Here is a 16025-nt window from a genome sequence, read left to right as displayed (position 1 = left end):
GGAAATCTCTGGAGCCACGCTGAGGCCAAGAGTTCAGGAAGCCTGTCTCTCTGGTCCTTCATTCTGGACTTTCACCCACAGAGCACAGGGATTAGTGCAGACTTGGGTGCTGGGGCTGAGGGACTGGCCACTGGACTGGAACTCAAATCCAGGGGACTCCTTCAGAGTAGAAAAGGATGACAATTCCCTTTCATCTTGCTGTGGCCTGGAAGAGGCAAGGCTGAAGAGTACAGAGTGCTACCACCAGGTTCTGGTCTTCACAAACCAATAGATGCCATTCATTAGCTCTGAGGGCAACACTTCGCTTTACAGCCCTCTTCAAATGCTCCAGTAGTGTGTGCAATTGTTCCCCAGGGCCCTAGAACCAAGGAAACCCCGATGGGCTCTGTTCTCTACATCAAGAGAAACATGAGCCCCTTTTTCCCTGACATTCAAGACCCTGGCCACCAGCTTTGGGCAACCAGCAGCCCAAAGCTATGTGCAGCACCGATGCTCTGGCTGCTCCTCCTAGATGAGGTGCTCCAGCACAGCTGAGCAGGAGGTGCCTAGAGCCAGGCCTGCTATCGGATAGAAGGACATCACCACCCCAGTGGCTTCAGCTAGCTCCCGGGGCACAATCTTGGGCCCATAGATGAGAGCAAGAGTGCTGAGGTAGCCGTGGCTGAGCCCCAGGAGGCAGGTGAAGAGCATGGGGTAGACATCAGACTGGAAGAGCATGGTGGTCAGGTGGGTGCGGGGCTGATAGTTGCATAGCATAAAGAGGGGGACGAGGCAGGTGCGCAGGAAAACCAGCCCCGGGAGCACTTTGCTCTTGGGGCCTGGCACCTGGATCCAGGCAGTGATCTGCCGGCCACAAAGGTCAGCAAAGTTGTACAGGAGGAAGACGGTGAGGGGCACGAAGAACTTGGTGGTCCATGGTGAGCCGGAAGCCTTGTGCAGGGACTCAATATTGGTGGAGATGGCAGGGAAGATGAGACTGCTGATGAAGAAGATATAGATGATGCAGAAGCCCAGGCCAGCAGTCTTCTTCAGGATGGGCCGCAGGGGCGGTGTGTGGGACTCTTGGGATCTGGGGAGAAGCAAGGGGGAACTGGGGGAATCCTGTGGTAGCTCCTCCTCACCAGAAAAAATGTGGACTGGATGCGCTGGCCTCATGTAGTACCTGTGGCAGGAAGAGCAATGTGGTCAGAGGGCCACGGTGGTATGGGTCATGTGGGGCTTCCAAGTATACAATGTGGGAACCTGCAGTGTACCTAGCTGTGGCAGGTGCTCAGAGCAGCATACAAAGTACAAGCCACAGAGGGTCCAAGTAGGCCAGCCACCTGGCCTTTGCTTAGTCTCGGTGTCCTCACTTGTAAAGTGGAGACAGCCCTCCTGCCCACACTTAATAAGACAAAGGCTCTGAAGTGAGTAATCTTGCAAGAAGGTAGTCTGGGAGCAGGAAAGGCTCAGGAGAAAGTAGAGAAGAAAATGAAGGATAGACTCAATGGGTCCTGGAGACTGGCAAGCAGTCCACAGAGCTGGAGAAGTGAAAAGCAGAGTTGGGGAGTTCTGTTCACATCCTGGGGCACTGGGGATTGGATGACTGGTTTTCTAATTTGTGTAACGGAGTAAAAATTCATAGCAACCCCACAGGAACAAGGGTGTGCAGGCACTGACTAAGACAAGCCTCTCCCCCACCCCCACCAGCTAGGCTGAGCCTGCACAGAAACAGGGTGCATTCAGTGACTGGGATCTGTTGTTGCTTGAGTCTCACTTCTGCTGCCTGCTTTCCAACCTTCCCCAAACTTGCAGACTGCTGCTTCTCCTAGCCACCACTGACTGACCAAGCAACTGCTGAGCTGGGCTCTGCAGTAGGACTGGAATAAAGCAGGACCTTCCACAAGTTTCTGTCCTCTCGGAGCTTGCACTGGGGGAAGAGACAGACAAAAACAGGGACTGCTGATCTAATTAGATGAGGAACAGAGCAAGTAGATACCAGCCATCTGTCACTGTTGTCAAATGAAGCCGGAGGGGCAGGTGGGGTGGGATGCCCTCTCACCTGGCATACTCCAGCCGGGGTAACAGCAGGTAGAGCCCCATGCAGAGCCCGAGGAAGATGGCTGCAATGAGGAAGAAGGCCACGGCACTCTCCTGCACATCTCTGGACACTGCCAGGTCCACCATCAAGGCCACGGCGCTAAGGGCCCCTCCCATGGCTCCTCCTGTGGTGGCAGAAGGTACACAGAGATGGTCAGGGTGGCACGAATTGGTGTATGGCCCCTCTACTCACACCCAAACAAGCCCCTGTGTGAAAATGCCCAGAGCTACAGGCAGACATCCTGAGACCAGGTAGGCATGGGGCAGGAGATCTGAAGGCCAAGTTCTAGAGTTCCAGGTGGAGTGGTTGCTCCACGTCCTCTACTCACGCACTTCTGTCTCCAAGGAGGCCTTACCTATCTGCTCTGGTCCTGGCTTCCTAGGACTCTGGTCTCCATCTTTACTGCCCTACTAGCAGAATCCCAAATTTTAGACTCAGGGCCAGAAATCTCAGTAGCTCTGATCCCCTTTTCTCTGCCACTGGCACAAACCATCTACTAGCTTTCCTGGCTTGGGTTAGCCCACTGCCTCCAAGGCTATCCCATCTGAGGCCATCCTTCCTAACCACAATTCCTGAACCTACCATGAACTCATGGAACTTCCCTGTACTCAACATAGGAGTGAACATGAACACACACTACCCACACTTGTAGACTCTCTCTCTCTCTCACACACACACACACACACAAGTCTGCAACAACATACAAATGCTGTCCCTGCCATGGGTTCTGACATGTGATCACGTGAATGTTGTCACCATCCTTTCACTGCACCTAGAACCTACCCATCCCTGCTCTAAGAGACAAATGGATGCACACCTGATCTTAACATTGCTGCATGCTCCCCCTGCCCGCTCTCTCTCTCTGGGACCTTGAAGGCTAACCTGACTTCTCTGGGCCAGTTTGCTCATGCGTGAAATGGGAAAAAAACCCACCTGGCACTACTGCTGCTTTGAAGACTGAAGGAGCTGATCTCTAAAAAGGACCAGATGATGGGGACTGCCCACAACACTGGTGTTTGGTTGCTCCTGGGAGGCAGGGCTGTCTTCCCTTTCTTTAAACTTTCACACTAATGAGATGTTACTCAGTACTGGCCAAGAGCCAGAGACTTGGGAATCCTGCTGTAATGCAGAGTAGGCCATTTACTCTCTCCCCTGCCTCTGTTTCCTTGGAAAATGGGGCTGACTATTGTGCTATCCATCCCAAGAGAGTATAGTGAGCAGGAAACAGTAGGAGAGGGAAGGTACCCAGGGCCTGGTAAATGTGCTGGGCTGCAGAAGGTCAATGCTTCAGAGCATCTGAGAGGATGATTGCAAGCTACAGGGCATAAACTGGCCCCTGAAGACAGAGTTACTTGGTCATTGGCCGGTAGTACTTTCCTTTGGGGCAGAGAGGGGATGGCAACCCATGAGGCCCCTGTCTACTGTGTGAGGCCCAACCCTGCTCCTCTCATGCCCAGAGCACCCAGCATTGCCATGGCTCTGCAAGAAGCATCTGCCCCCAGAGATGATTCCTTCCCCCACCTTTCCCAACATATATTCCACTAGCATGCTCAGAACCTTCAATCACAGCTTTCCTACTGCTAGCTGTGTGATCTTTGGCAAGTCCCTTAGCCTCTCTGTGCTTCCATCTGCTCATCTATTAAATGGAGGTGTTAAGAAGAGCCACCACCTTTAGGGCCATTGTAAAGATTCAAAGGATTATTTCATGTAGAACAGGGCCTGATGCTGAGAAGTGTCATGTACTAAATAAACCCGCTCTGATTCCTACTTAGGTATTTGGTTATTTCTGTCCTTCTTACATCAAAGCATTAACAACAGGTAAACCCTCCGCCATGAGGATCCTTACTTCTGAGAAGCTATAATCCCCCAGACGTTCTGTGAGCAGTGGGGTTATATTCTGGAAGACTTTAGGCAGCTGCCCTGAGGAGGAGATCTTACCTTCCCCTCCTCTGTTTCCCTTCTCCCTCCAAGTTGTAGAGAATTTACAATATTATCGTCAACCACAAACCAGGCCTCCGGGAGCTCATCCTTCATGACTCCCTATGTTTATCTCATCAGTTATGGAAATACATGCAAATGAGGGGTTAAGAAAACACCAGTACCAAACAAATGAATTGTTCTTCAGATGCTGACAAGATGCATGCAGAATTCACAGATGGGCTCCTCTGACAAAAAGAAGGGGGTGTGGGAGGGGGCAGGGCCTATGGGAAGCTGAAACACTTCAGATGGTACAGGTTGCTGGGTGCTCATGGGGGTCACACACAGAGGGACCAGGGGAAAGAGAGGTGCATTTATATGGACTTTCTGAGAAATTCCCAGAAAACTACTTCCCTAGAGATCTGTAGCTAGAAGCTGGATGGGAACACGTGTTAACACGAATGGCATATGTGGCCACCAGCTCCTGGAGAGGTGGCCAGCAAGGCTGGAGCTGTACTGAAAAATCCTGGTAGATTAAGGGAACCAAGGGGGGGAAAAATCCTTCTGAGGCCAAGGTCAGAGGAAGGGTTAAGGTCTGGCAGCCATTTCCTCTGCCCAGACCTGCCTTTCTTGAACCATTGTTGGGGCAGGCTGACGGTACTCAGAAAGCTTAGCAACAAGTTCGTTTTTATTTTATTTTAGGCCCAAGGCTTTCCTAGGATAGAGCTAGCAGCCTAATCCTATATCAAAAATGGCAAAGAAAAAAATGGCAAAGAGACAAGCTCACATCTACGCTCTGATCCAAAGAGAGTAATTGCCTCAAGTGCTGGCAGGAGAGGGATTTAAAGGCTCAAGAGGAACGATAGAGATCTATTAGTGATGTCTGGCACTGGCACAGAGTAGGGAGGGGCTATCTGCTTGTCAAGGTACTTGTCATCCCTGCCACATACTACTAGCATGATTAACTCATACCCACTGCAGCTCCTTTGTGCGATGCTTCTCAGGTTGGCATATGTTTAAAGCATTCCTCTGCACAAGGGTGTGTGTATATATGTTTAAAGCATTCCTCTGCACAAGGGTGTGTGTATATATGTTTAAAGCATTCCTCTGCACAAGGGTGTGTGTGTGTGTGTGTGTGTGTGTGTGTGTGTGTTTGTGTGTGTGTGTGGACACAGAGTAGCAGAGCCTCCAGGCTTGCTGCAGGGTATTCTCTGGGTATCACAGGGACACTAACTCAGTCAGCTCAATTTACTTCATGGGGGTATCTGAGTGAGATAAAAGAGCCAAGATCCTGATAATGGGCATCAAAAATTCTGCTAGAATGGCTGTGGGCATGGCTTAGTGGCAGAACACTTGCCTAGCAAGTGCAAGGTCCCGAGTTCAAACCTCAATGCTGCCAAAAACCCAAACAACAAAATTCCTGTTAGAGAAGTCAGGCTAGGTCAGGTCTGAGTAAGCCCACGGGGTGCTGCTGTCCAGGTAAGCACAAATTTATTCGCTAGACTATGGATTTGAGAGGACAGTCTTGTTCATCTTTGAGGCCCACACAGAGCAAGTCCTTCACAAACTAGAAAGAGAAGAAAGGGAGGAAAATGAACAAGAAGGGAAAGGGAAAGGAAGAGGGCAAATAAGGAAGGGAAGAGAGGAAGGAAAGGAAAACTAGTTTCAGAAATGACATTTGAGGGCTGGGAAGATGGCTCAGTGGTGGAGTGCTTGCCTTGCATGCATGCGGCCCTGGGTTCGATTCCTCAGCCCCACATAAGAAGAAAAAGCTGGAAGTGGCGCTATGGCTCAAGTGGTAGAGTGCTAGCCTTGAGCTGAAGAGCTCAGGGACAGCACCCAGGCCCAGAGTTCAGGCTCCACAACTGACAAAAAAAAAAAAAAAATGACATTTGATAGCAGACTCAGGTTTCTACAAATGTCCTAACTGTCTCCCCTCCATTTGCCCTCTTCACATGACTTCTACTTCTACATACCCACTGATACATGTGGGTCTGTGTCTTGAGTCAGGCGAGCTAACAGCTACATGGCAGTGGCCCTATGTGGCTTTCATGGCTCTGTCAAAATACAGCTCTGCTGGGCCTTTTGGGATGTGACCTGGCACCATGCCACAGGGCAGCCCTAGAAGCCATGGTGAGGCCCATGTGGAAAGAAGCCAAAGCCACTGGCAGTCATCTTGGAAGTGGCTCCTTCAGGCTCCCTGGGTACCACCTTCAATGTGTTCCCTCAGCCCCAGTCAAGCTGTCCCTGCCAACTCCTTATTTATTTTGTAAATAAGTTAAATGACTCTGAGTCTGGGCTGTTTGTTCTGCAACAGCAGGGATTAGATATACACTATCTCCTTTTCTAGAGGGGTCACCATGCTCACCTCTGGTCCCTCCCATCGCCAGCCTCTGGCCAGCCTCCCGAGGCTGAGGCCGGAGCTTGGCCCTTACCTGATATCATTGCCTGGGAATTCCTCATGGGGAAAAAGCCTGTCAGACCAAAGATGCTGCTGCTGAAGATGGTGGAAGAGCTGCTGACGATGACCACGCTGACAATGGTGACAGTGAAGAAGCCTCGGGTCCAGGAGGAAGTATCTACCTTTACTAATGCAATCATCACCATGAAAACAGCCAGCATGATGGTCAGCGAGGTCAGGACACGGACATGGACTGGAGCCCTGAGGTGAGAACCCCAGAACCAGTTAGAAATCTCACAGGCTTCCACAGGGTCAGATGGGGAGCTGTCTGGGTGAAGTGGGTGGGCAAGCTCCATGGGGAGACTGCCTGCTCTGCTGTGGAGGGGCTGGTTGAATCCTGGCTTCCTCATCACCAGTCCTGTGGTCTCAGATGACTCAGGTATCCTGGCTTTTGCTTCTGTCCAGGTCACACTGGAGGAACAGATCCACTTCAAGGGTGTGGGGGGGTGGGGAGGGAAGGTGAGGCTCCAGGAAAGTGACCTGTGCATTATGGACAGCAGGCCCCAGCTTAGGGCAGACATTAGTGGACATTGCTGCTTGTTTCCTTTGCAATGAAGCTCAAGGATTGGATGCCATGCAAGCACCATCCCCTCCTATCACAGTGCTAGCTTTGTCTAGTGTCCAAGCTGAGTAATCAACTCTGGGCTTCCGTACCTGAAACTCAGCAGTGAGAGATGGAGGAGGGGGGATCATCACTGTCATCACACAGTCCTGAATTCAAGACAAGGTGTTCTAAATGCTACCACTCACTTCCCATACCAGCTCTGAAAGGTAGCAATTCTTCCCTATCCCTGGTACACAGAAGGAGCTGAGATCAGAGGGGAAGGAGCTTGTTCAAGGTCACTCAGCTGGGACCCCAGGAGGCCCAACGCCAAGCTGTCTTAGAATGATGCCCTACTTCCACCCCTGGGACAAAGGAGTCTGCATGGCACAGAAAGCGACAGGTCTGGGAAACTCCCAGGAGATTTCAGCTGGGTTGAGGGCTGCTGAGGCCAAATTAGTGCAGACTAAGTCCAGGGTCCCACATGCCAGCACCACCACCCTTCACCGAGCATCTACTGCACTCTGTCTAACCCCTGCCTGCCCTGGGAAAACCTCAGAGAAGAGGGCAGTCAGAGAAAGAGTGCTGCTTAATCCAGGAGAGAGAACACCAACTCAAGGCTATGTAAGCCATCAATTAGACTACGCTTTAAACTAGAATGATCTTTAGTTCATTTTGCTTGTAGCTAGTGGTGTGTGTGTGTGTGTGTGTGTGTGTGTGTGAGAGAGAGAGAGAGAGAGAGAGAGAGAAGAGAGCATATTAGATATACACAGATTTTTAATTTAAAAAAAAAGAAAAAAGAAAGACAAACTTGAAAGGTAGAAAAAATAGAGGCCTATGTAGTAAATAGGTGGGAAGGGGGAGAGGAAGAAAGGGCATTTTCAAGGTATGTTCTTAGCCCAAGGCAGCTAGTCTCCTGGTCTTTGGAGAGAAATCTCGCAGGGACCAAGTCTGCTTTGCAGATTGAAGCTAAGGATGTAAAGGGATAGTTCAAGGTCACAGGGTGTCAGTGGGGAGCTGGGACAGAAAGCCAGAAGTGCTGAACCCAGGGTGGTTTAATCTGCCACCGTGTGTTTCTATGAAGCTGCCCTTGGTCCACAAACAAGCAATGAACAATTACTGTGCAGAACTGTGGGTGTGGGACCCAGGGCAGAGCAGCAAGAGGTGCTGTGTCATTAAGCACTCCAGCGAGAGTCCAGTTTGCTGACCCTGCTACAAGTCCAGGACTTGATCCTCAGAGTGAGGTCAAAGAGGCTGTGGTGTTTATCTACCTGTCCCCTTATCCCACCTGAGAATGCTCCTCCATGCCAAGCTGGTCTAGGGAGATGGCTGGCTTCATAGCCCACACCAGACCAGCCTCAAACAATGGATACAAGACCTGGCTGGATGTCCTTTCCCATTGGGACTGGGTCAGGGATCTGCACACAGGCACATCAGTCTACCTTGGCACTGATCTGCGAATGCTGGTGGATGTCTAGGCTGCTGTCACCTTGTCAGCTGTGTGGGGCAAAACTGCACATGAAATGGAGTCTTGCAAGGACCCACAGAGCCAGGGATAATGCAAAGATCTCCTACATCCAATAATGCCTGAAGGCAACTCTGACTCAAACTTCCCATTAAAGAATGAGTAAATCTTTTTGTGTTTCTGAACCCATGAACACAAAGAGGTCCATCAGAGTTTTAGGGAACAACACAGAAACTCCCCAGAGATACAGCAGGTATCCTGCCCACATGCTCTCCCTCTTAACCACTTTAGGGTACATTGGTCCAGAACCAGGCTGGAAGAGACAGGCAGTTAACACCTTGAAAGATCAGCCTTCATCCAATGCTCCCATCACCCCCAGCTCCCTCCCTTCCTCTCAGGTATGTGTTCTACCCTGGTTCCCTGAGATTTAGGCAAGACTGAGCTCTAGAGGTACTGTGTGGGGACTGAGTTGACAAGCATTCTCCCCTGGCTCCCTTTCTTTCCCTTCTTTCCTACCTTCAGTCCCAAATTAGCTACTCATTGAACCCTCATCCCAGAATCTGTTTCTGGGAACCCTCACATCATAATGGCTAATAAGGCCCCAACCTAAGATATATCTGCCCAGGCTTTAAAGGGGTTCCAGCCAGGATGGGGTTGTGGAAGAAATCAGGTGGAACAGCTGGATGCCTGGAGGTTAGACTGTTCATTGTAAGTCTACACTAGGTGCTTGTGGCTAAGCCTTAGTCCTGATATTCAGGGTGACCCTACACATTCAACCCTGTCACACAAGGCCACCTTCTCTTGGTAGCTGGACTGCCCCAATCACACCCAAGTTATAAACCAGCAACAGTCTGCCAGGACTCACTGTATAACCTTAGGCAAACTGACCTCCCTGTCTCATTTTTAAAAAGAAGTTGGACTAAATAAAATGAAGGTTCCTAATAGTGGCAATTCTAAATCTGAAGAAATTCAAAAGGAGACAGAGGCACGTGGTAAATACTGGCTGGATGTCCAAAATGACTAGCAGGGTGTAAATGACTAGCAGGGCAGCCCAGAAGAGTGGGGGATTTCCACACTGTTCTAAATCTCCCAGCTTCCATCATCTTTTCCACCCCCTCAGAGACAGGAAATTGCCCCACACTCCCATCGGATTCTGACAGGCTAAAATGTCCTCCCCAGGAACTTGTCCTTGCTTGAACATGAAGGTAGCTTTGCAGAAAACTGGAGAACATCTTATTCAGGCTGTTTCAGGGCAGTAAAGAAGGGAGGAGTGGAATGTGGGAGTATATGCCAATTGTACCACAAAAGCCTGGCTGCCTTTGCCCCTCCCCATAATTCCCACAGCTGCCCAGGGGCCTCAGCATTTGCCCATTTCCTTCGGTCCAGCTGCCCTCCATCTGCAGGCTCCAGGCCTTGGAGCCACCTGGGGCTTTTTCAAAACTCACCCCATGGGCATCATGAGCCACACTAACCCCCACTCTGCCTCTCATTCCTGGCAGGGAGAGTAGCCCAGGATGATAATGTTTTGGGGAACAGTAAAGGCCAGGTAGGTGCTGCTGGGTGTCAGAGTTCTTCAACTTGGGAACAAAGCACGGTCACAATGCCAGCTATGTCCCACAATGCCAGGGCAGGCCACGTTGGGGACTGTGGAGATCCATAGGGAGGGTTGCTAGTCTCTACCTCACTTGCCAGTGAGGGCTTAGGACCCCAGGGGACTGATTTCTTCATAAGTCTCCAAAATGTAAATCCTCCTCATAAGTATTTATGATACTCCAGATTTAACATAATAAAACACTTGGCGATTACAGATGAGCCAGTCAGAGAAAGCCAGGGTGCTCCAGGGGGCAGAGAAAGAGACATTTCAATTTTTGCACATGAAATAAAAAACAGCTTAGCCCAAAACATCTTCCCACAGCCTGGAAACAGGTGGAGGGTAGGAATGTTTCCCAACATGGCCCTCAGTCCTCCTGGGCAAGGGCAAGGGCAAGGGCAAGGGCAAGGGCAAGGGCAGGCTCCTGGCTGGTGGACCAGCTCCCCACCAGCCCCTTCCTCAAGGCCTCCTTCCTGCCCAGTAGCCTGAAGTCTGGAGTATGGAGGTAGGGATATAAAGCCGGGGACAGGGAAGCAGGTGTCCAGAGGTCCAGCTGGAACAAATCCTGGCTCCACCCTGAATGGCCATGTGACCTAGACTGGTCACCTCCATTGGCTGTTCTCCTACCCTCAAGCAGAGTCAAGAGAGCTTCCTGCTGACAGGTGCCACCATGCCGTACCTGCAGGACAGCTGCTCAGATATGCTGATGGGTCTCACTGGAGCTGGGCCTTTGTGCTGCTGCTAACCTTAGTCCTAGGCTGACTTCCAGCCTGCTGGACCTCCATGACCACTGAGGGAGAGACCAGGGGAGACACAGCTGGGCCATCCTGTCGTGGCCCTGGGCCTCCGCCCACCTTCAATTTGAAAGACAGGGTGATGTCACTCCTCCCTTCAGGGTCCCCACATATCCCGATGGGCATGAAAGTGGGTAACTGGGGCACTGCACCTTGTACCCTTCAGATGGGGAGCTACAAAGGGCAAGAGAGTTCATTCATGAGAGCCTGGGCAATCACAGCTGGACCCACACCTCATCCCTGAGGCCACCAGCAAGTGGAGATCCATAAGAAGCCCAGAGGAGAAATGGCTGGTGTTTCCTCACATTGTGGCTGCCCTTCTCCTCCTCAAATCTTGTCTGCCATGCCCTTGCTCTCCTCCTTCCTTCCAGATACCTCCAAAGATACTGCTCTGCTGGTGGTGATGGTCACATACCCAGGTGATCTTGGCAACACTCTTTCCTCCTCCTCCTGGGGATGGGGTCTCAATAGGCCGTGCCTCCCCTGGGAGGACACTAACTACAGTCCTGGGGGCCAAAGGTGGGATCAGAGGCCAGATGATTTGTTGGGGATATGAAGCCTGCAGGCCTGTCTGAATTCTTTCATCTCTTCTAGATTGTACTTGAGTTTCAAAGGGATGCAAATTCTCTCTTCCTATGGAGAGGTGGGGGAGGAGGTCCCCTGGAAATGGAGTGGGCATGGCAATGGCTCTGACCTGTCAATTGGGGTTAAAGTGACACAATGTGACTTGGCTGGTCAAGTTGCAAAATCTGCCAGGGATTTCCCTGGCTCTCTTGAAGCATTTGCTCTTCAGTGACAATGTTACCTCCTGTTACCCTGTTGCCCACAGGTGAGGGAAGAGGAGGAAAGACAAAAGATGAGAGGGAATGAATGGCCTCCAGCCCTACCTGCTCTAACTGCACCTGCATGAGGTACATAACCGACCTGCCTTTCCCACCCGCAGAATCTAATTACTGCTCCTGCTTCTAGCCATTATGCTTTGAGCATATATTACATACAGAAGGGATCACTGCAGCCCTATAGCATGATATATTTACTAAACTTATTCAAACTTAGCATTCATGTACTCATGCTGCCCTTTCTCCGCTATACCCAAAGCAGACATCACTAATCGAGCACAGCATACACCTTGAGGCCAAGATCTGCTTTAGAAACATGTTCAACCATGGAACTGGAAATTGTCTCAAATTGGTCAGAGATGAGTAAAACAGATGTGCATCTGTGATCTAAGGTTTCAAGATGCTCTGCCCAATTGAAGGCCAAAGAGAAGCCACCATAATCATTTAGTGGAAGCTTTGGGGAAATGCAGGCAAAGGGGCTATAGCTACTACCTTCCTAAGCTCAAATTGAGGATGGTGAGGGTCATGGGAGTAGGGGTACAGGAAGTGAGAAGGGTGTCCACAGGCCAGGTCGACTTGATGTTCTTTTAACTTGAAGGGAGGTATGTGTCCCCACATACCTCCTGCGAGCTGCTGATCACATGTCCCCAAGCAGGGCTGGAGAACTTCTGGCTCCTGCCCTGGCACCCCAGGCACCTGACCTGACATATGAGCTGTGAAGCCAAGGCTGAGCTACTCTTACTTGGGCGGCTGTCACCTAAGCACAATAAAAAGCAGTCAGAGATTAGAGGGAAGGGGAGGGAGGAGACAAGGGTGGAGGTCAGAGAATGGGGAAGGTAGCCTACCTGTTAACAAGCAGGAAGTTGGCCATGAGGCACAGCAGGGAGGGCACGGTGGAGGCGATGGCCAGGTAGCTCTCAAAATAGTTCTGGAAGCACAGGAGTGGGGAGGCTGCTGCAGTCACTCAGGGGTGGAGATAAGGGGCCACCCCGGGGTAAACACAGGGCACCTCAGGAGCAGGCTGCTCCCACTGTCCCCAGATACACCTAGGAGCCTTGGCTAAGTCCAACCCAGCTCACATGTCCTGGCTTACCCCACCTCTAACTTCAAACCCCCACTCAGTCACTCAGCCAACAGCAACTGATGTTAGGTGTGCTCACACTGGGTTCTAGGGAGGAATCTGACATTGCTCCTGTCTCCAGGGAGGCCCATAGTCACACCTCCTGTATCTGTCCACCAATACTGCACAAACTGAGTATAAGTAAGGGAAAAGCTTTGTACAATTAGCCTTCTCTTGGCTCACCGTCACAATGCAGCAAATTGCCTCTGTTTTGCTGTGACTCAGGACCAGGCCAGAGCTTCTAGGAATGCTGAGTTCCATTCTGGCTCCAGACTCACTCCCTCTGGCAGAGCTTCTCCAGAAGGCAAAAGCTGCTTAGGGGAAAGTGGCTTTTAGAGTGGCCTAAATGAGGACAAAGGGCATTTTGCAGGCAGCAGTTTGGAACTCTAATGAGGAATTCTTGATTATGGTCTGATAACCCTGAAGCTCAGGTCTCAGCATGCGAACCAGGCATGTTTGTCAGCACCTCAGTGCTGCCCTCTGATTACCACAAACCCCTAGTCCAGTGGAGGGGCCAGGATTGAGCTCCATTGGTATAGCACCTGTCTAGCATGGGCAAGGTCCTCCCGCATATCCTCAGTACTGCAAGGGCTGACTCTCTTGGCTTTAGTCACTGTGGGTCAAACCATGAACCCCACATGACTAACGATAAATTCTAAGCTGTGTTGTTTATACATATTAAGTATTTACTGAATAATAAATACAATCAATTTTATGTGAATTATATCATGTAACTTTAAATGCTCAAAGAGTATTCCACTCTGGAAAGCCAGAATTAGGACAGATTTCCAGGACAGGCATGACCTGTGCAAAGAATGTATGTCAAGCACTTGCTGATCATAGGACTTGGGAAAGAGTCAGACATGCCTCCTGCTCACTAAGACTGCAGCATGTCCTAATGGAAGCAAGACAGAGCAGGAGGTCTTTAACAGTTCCCAACACCCTGAGACAGCAAACCAGGGGGAGGAAAATCATGAGGTGCTAAGGAGTTCTAGGCAGGATAGTGGGAAGAGTCCTTGACAAAAGGGGACCAAGTGTGGGCTCAAGTGAAGGTACCAGAGGAGGTGGGACCATAGCCAGATCTTGGAAGAGTCAGAATTCTCCTTTCTAGGTAAATCTGTTAGCTAGAGCAAGCAAGAATGCTGTGGTTATGGGCCCCTGCTGATCTGTGACACAGTCCCTTTGGAGCCCAAGAGGGCTTTGTGCTCTTTGAAATCTGTACCTTGAATGTAAGGACTCCAAGGCATGGTAATTAAAATGATAATCATGGCTGGTGTGGTCCATCGACCATGAGCCTTAGAAATAGCCTTTGAGCTGCCACCTTATTGTCCCTGTCCTGATGGGCTCAGCAGAGCCTAGACTTGTGGGGCAGCCAGTGAATTACATCCTGATACAGTAGCTGGGCCCACGTGAGGCACCAGAGAGTGACACAGAGACCAGCCACCAGGAAGTGAGGGCTGCAGAGGGGAGCTAGGACTCCCTGGACCCAGACTCCTGGGCAGCCCCCTTCCTCCAGGGGCTGCACACTCGGTGACAAGACCTGTGGGACAGAAAATCAATTTTTATTTTCTAGAGCAGGCTCAGGTTCCCTAAATATTTTAGGGATGGGGATTTTCCAGGTAACTGAATGTTCCAGTTTGTTAACAGTCAAGCAGAGGCAGTCCTTTAAAGTTAGAAAGCTTTTTAAATATTGACAACTGAAAAGGACTCCCTGTCCTTTTCTCTGCTGATGGAGACCAGTGCTCTGCTTCACAAAGAATGTATAAGGTAGGGAGCACGGACCCAGCAGTAGGCCACTCTTCTGTCAGTACCAATGAGAAGTGACAGGGGCCATGAGGGTTGGGTAGGAGCATCCTATGGAATTTTTTTTTGGGGGGGGTCCAGTCATAGGGCCTGAACTCTGGGCCTGAGCACTGTCCCTCAGCTCTTCAGCTCAAGCCTAGCGCTCTACCACTTGAGCCATAGTGCCACTTGTGGCTTTTTTCTTTTTGCTTATGTGGTGCTAAGGAATCGAACCCAGGGCCTCATGCATGCAAGGCAAGTGCTCTACCACTGAGCCACCTTCCCAGCCCCCCTATGGAATTTTTTGTTAAACTTCATCACAATTCAAAGATGTGATTCTTTTTTTCTTAATTATTTGTTGCTCTTGCCTGCGTATAGAGGCCTAGCAAAATAAGGTGTAGTGGGAAGATGTTTAAGGTCATTTCATGACATCCCTGTCCCCTGCCCACCGAACTTTGCAGTGGTTTCTTACTCAACTTCCTGCTGGACACAGGGAACAATGCATCTACCCATGAGGGCAAGAAGGCCATGCTTATGCTTGCTGGACATACTGGTCCTGGTCAGCCTTCCCTTGTCAAATGTTCTGAGAAAATTCATTTTATAAATGGCATATGCTGATTTCAGGAAACTGGAATTGGTTTATGTGTGGCCCAGATCCATTTGCCAGAGTCTATGTCTGCACTGCTTGATTTTCAGGCTGCATGCAGTGGCTGTGGGAGGGGCCAAGGAACCTTCCAGAGGGTGGAGATCAATACCCAGGTGGGGATCAATACTCAGCTTTGACCAATGAGAGGCAGGAGATGGGAGCTGTGAAGATAAACGGTGCTTCTCATCACTATTCTGAAATGTGGTAGCTCCCAGGGCTTCTCTGCAGACATGTCATATGCTGAGCAGCAGCTGGGTTCTGCTGCAAAGCTAGGTCCAGTTCAGGGACCCCACAGCTAATACCAGCCTGGTCTTCTTTCCCTCTAACTCTTTCTGCTCTAGGATCCCAATCCTGATAGTGTCCCCACAGGTGTGGCCTCAAAAAACCTTTCTAGGACTATCTAGCAACAGGCTCTTGATGCACTTTGCAGGTATGTGCAGGTAATACCATCCTCTTAGACTCCTCTATCCTCCAGGGGATAGAAAGACATTTGAATACTGGTCCAGATACTCAGTGTCTGGGATGCTTACAGTCCTGCCTCTCTCAAGTGCTCTTGAATGAACTCCTCACAGGGGATTTATATGATGAAATGCTTTGAGGTCTTTCCTACAGAGTTCACCTCTATAGGATCTGATTTTTCAGAGCTCCCACAGAAGACTGTTTCTACTACCCACCTCTCCCTGTACCTACATTTACCTCACAGCTGTACTCAAGAATACCACAGGCCAGCTGTAGCCACATGAGTAGAGGGACAAGACCCCTAGGGCAATAGCATTGGGCCCATCATGT

At 50.4% G+C, this 16025-nt stretch overlaps 1 protein-coding gene across 4 annotated transcripts in view; it reads right to left on the bottom strand.

Annotated features, from left to right (window-relative positions):
- Positions 1-348: 348 nt before the first annotated feature.
- Positions 349-16025, bottom strand: part of Slc29a3 (solute carrier family 29 (equilibrative nucleoside transporter), member 3) — a 34117-nt gene continuing 18440 nt past the window's right edge. For 2 of the 4 annotated variants that reach the window (XM_013025661.1, XM_013025662.1), the window contains 4 exons: positions 12534-12616; positions 6433-6659; positions 2042-2204; positions 349-1162 (listed from right to left, as the gene is read on the bottom strand). In XM_013025661.1, coding sequence (XP_012881115.1) covers positions 508-1162; positions 2042-2204; positions 6433-6659; positions 12534-12616 — 1128 coding nt within the window. In that variant the 3' untranslated portion in view covers positions 349-507. Of the gene's footprint in view, positions 1163-2041; positions 2205-6432; positions 6660-12533; positions 12617-12991; positions 13120-16025 lie in introns of all 4 variants that reach the window. The other 2 variants (XM_013025664.1, XM_013025663.1) reach the window with 2 other exon arrangements.

The sequence above is a fragment of the Dipodomys ordii genome, unplaced genomic scaffold (genome assembly GCF_000151885.1).
Source record: "Dipodomys ordii isolate 6190 unplaced genomic scaffold, Dord_2.0 Scaffold86, whole genome shotgun sequence".
Taxonomy (NCBI): Eukaryota; Metazoa; Chordata; class Mammalia; order Rodentia; family Heteromyidae; genus Dipodomys; species Dipodomys ordii.
This window is presented reverse-complemented; position numbering and strand designations above follow the sequence as displayed.